Below are 3,179 nucleotides of genomic sequence, written 5' to 3'. Positions count from 1 at the left end.
ACTCTGAAAAGCATCGTTACATGTAAAACTCAGGCTAATTGTTAGAATAACAACAGTATGGTAATACTTGTAGGACGGATTTCTGTTGGTGGTGGTCAGTGTATTTAGTCTGTAGATGTCTAGTAGAAGGCCATCTTTTTCATGATTTTTAGTTATGTGCTAGGATGTGTTTGTTAATTTGATCCTGGATTAAATTGAATTTGGTATGGTATTCTCTCTCCAGGACCCAGATACTCGGGATCTGTTTACTTTTCCCCCAAACCCCAGCACTAGGTGCCTATTAAAGATATCTTTATTGACCCTAATATAGTGCTGGACCTTTGTGAGATGACCACCACCCCCTGCCAGCTCCCCATATCACTCCAAACCATTATCATTTTCCTGCTTTATTGTTACCAGTTGTTAGTAAAGCCTGGGTTTTCTTCTTATTTTAGCTTCTCTCCTCACCAAATAGTCCTAGGCAAAACCCCATAGAGCCTGTCCCTGGAAGAGATGAACAAATTATGTTTGACTCTCACCACTTTGAGGGTTTGCCCAGTTGTAAGGAGTTGTAAGTCTGAGTGGATTTGGGGGAATCAGGTTTGTACAGTGTTTTCTTCCTTAGATCTAGGGTTGTGAGGGCCCATACCTGCCAGGGAAGACGATTTCTGAGGGGAAAGTGAGGAAATTCTTGCTGTTCCAGAGAGATAGTCCTTTATGGCTATTAAAAAACATTTGAACCTCCCTCCCAGGGCCCTTGACCTCATTCCCTTCTTACTATACACAAGAAAAGAAAACACAGATTCTGCTTCTGCTGACTTTATTTCAATCCACATGAGATTGTTAGAATGGGGTGGGATAGTGGGAATAGGATAAGAAAGGGATCTATTTCCTTCTTTCAGCTCACAGCAGCCAACAGAGAAGAAAAGCCAAGAGAAGTCCGGCAGCCACAGCAATAGCAGTAACGGCATCTGGTGGATTTGGGGACCGACGAGGCTGGATGACATTGCATAGTTCCTCTTGGCAGCAGTAGGTGGTCAAATTGTAGGTTACATCCCGGAAGGTAATGGACTGGGGCCAGGTGCAAGAGACAGCCTGTATACAACCTTTTTTAATAATGCCTGGGAAACCCTTAGCTGTACCACGGCCAACATAGCAGTCTTCTTCGTCTTCGCAAATCATAGGGATACCCACACAGTGATAAGCTACTGTCACATCACAGTAGTAGCATTTCTTGGTTGTTGCCATAGGGGCCAATATGAGAAATAGGATGAGGCCCAGGTAAATGGACGGGCAGCGGCACATGATCAAGGAAGTAGGGACAACGTATGAAAATTTAGTGCTCTTACCCGCTACTTTCAATTCTTTAAGTCTTTAAAACTGGATTCTTAGTTTCCAAGGTCAGTTTCTCCGTCTTCTGTGAAAGCTGTTCTTCACGCCACCTTCAACCTCTGGTTCAAAGTCTTGACCTTGACTTGACTGATTTTCTTGTCTTCAAGTTCTTCTTCCTTTTCTTTACTTTGGATCTCTCAGTGTTTCAGTACCAAGTCTTTCTTCCTGGACCACCTGATAAGGAAGATCTAAGCCCTGGTAACCTGTAATATACTTAGACTCCTACATATTTCCCTTCAGGGGTTTCTCTCTCTCCCTGCCAGACAGGGAGAGATGAGGGACTTGTTTGAGGTTCTCTTTCCTAGTTTCACCTAGACCTGAGATGTTATCCCTCTCTCAGCTCCTTGATGTTTCCCCTATCTCTGGGGGATAAACAAATGGGAGCTTTGACTGCACTTATATCTCAGAATAGCATGACATCACAGAGACATGCCCCACCCGTGTCACAGAGAGAATCTTTGAGGTCACTGCCTCTTTCCCATTAGTAACCACTAGGTTGCTATGGCCATTTACCACTACATGCTGAGGGCCTAATCTGTTACATTTGTCCATCACACTTATTCTTAGCCAGTACTGGATTGTTTTGATGGTTACCACTTAAAAATATAGTTTGAGATCTGGTACAGCTAAGCCACCCTCCTCTCACTCTATATTTTTTCATTAATTCTCTTGTTATTCTAGGTTTTTTGGTCTTTCAAATGAATTTTGTTATTTTTCTGGCTCTATTAAATAATTCTGGGTAGTTTAATTGGTAAGGCATTGAATAAATAAATTAAGTAGAGTGGTCATTTTTATTATATTGGCTCAGCTTGCCCAGGAGCAATTTATGTTTGCTTTTTTGAAACACTTTCCTTCTATCTTAAAATTGAGAGTAAGGATTGGTTCCAAGGCAGAAGAGTGGTAAGGGCTAGGCAATGGGGGTTAAGTGACTTGCCCAGGGTAACACAGCTGGGAAGTGTCTGAGGCCAGATTTCAACCCCAGACCTCATATCTCCAGGCCCGCTCTCTACGTACTGAGCAACTTACCTATCTGCCTTGCAACACGAGTTTTCACAATTGTTTAGATCTGACTTTATTTGTGTGAAAACTATTTTGTAGTTGTGATCATATAGTTTCTGGGTTTGTCTTGGCAGGTAGAGTACCAGTTATTTTATGTTGTCTACAGTTGTTTTAAATGGGATTTCTCTTTCTATCTTTTGCTCTTATGCTTTATTGGTAGTATAGAGAAATACTGATAATTTAATAACAAATTTGTGTTATAAAAGGAATTTGGTAGGGTTCCTTCCTCAGCTATTTTCCCAAAAGGTTATATAGTATTGGAATTAAGTGTTCTTTAACTATTTGATAGAATTCATTTGTGAATCCATCTGGTCTTGGGGCTTTTTTCCTAGGGAATTCATTAATGGATGGTATATCTCATATGAAAAAAATTTACTCCCAGTTTTTTCTCCTTTGCTCTTTCTTCAACATATTCCTCTTTATTATTCCTTGACTCTTTTTGAATATCATCCCATTATATTAAATTTATTGTCTGTTCCATGTCTGCATATGCTCCTATTCATTGCCTTAATAGTGATAAAGTTCTTAAGTATCTTCAGTACCTAAATATTTTAGCTATCTTGTGTACTTCAGGTATCACAGGTATCTGCAACTAGAAATTAACCAAGACTGTATCTTATTTAAAATCCAGTTTTTTCTAATAATGAAGTTATTTGAGGTATAGAAACCTAGGGTAGTTTGTTCTCCAGTCACCCATTTTCCTAAGTGCTATACCATTCTTTTTGTTTTACAAGGGAGTAGAGAAAAAC

General features: G+C 40.0%; 1 protein-coding gene across 1 annotated transcript; it reads right to left on the bottom strand.

Annotated features, from left to right (window-relative positions):
- Positions 1–782: 782 nt before the first annotated feature.
- On the bottom strand, positions 783–1,766 carry SPACA4 (sperm acrosome associated 4). The gene has a single exon (XM_007507513.3). It carries the CDS (start codon positions 1,282–1,284, stop codon positions 883–885), a length of 402 nt encoding a protein of 133 aa, XP_007507575.1. The 5' UTR covers positions 1,285–1,766; the 3' UTR covers positions 783–882.
- Positions 1,767–3,179: the final 1,413 nt, after the last annotated feature.

This window comes from Monodelphis domestica, chromosome X, assembly GCF_027887165.1.
Source record: "Monodelphis domestica isolate mMonDom1 chromosome X, mMonDom1.pri, whole genome shotgun sequence".
NCBI lineage: Eukaryota > Metazoa > Chordata > Mammalia > Didelphimorphia > Didelphidae > Monodelphis > Monodelphis domestica.
This window is presented reverse-complemented; position numbering and strand designations above follow the sequence as displayed.

Coding starts and splice junctions, on each gene's coding strand:
- SPACA4 (XM_007507513.3), bottom strand. CDS start 1,284: ATGTGCCGCTGCCCGTCCATTTACCTGGGCCTCATCCTATTTCTCATA.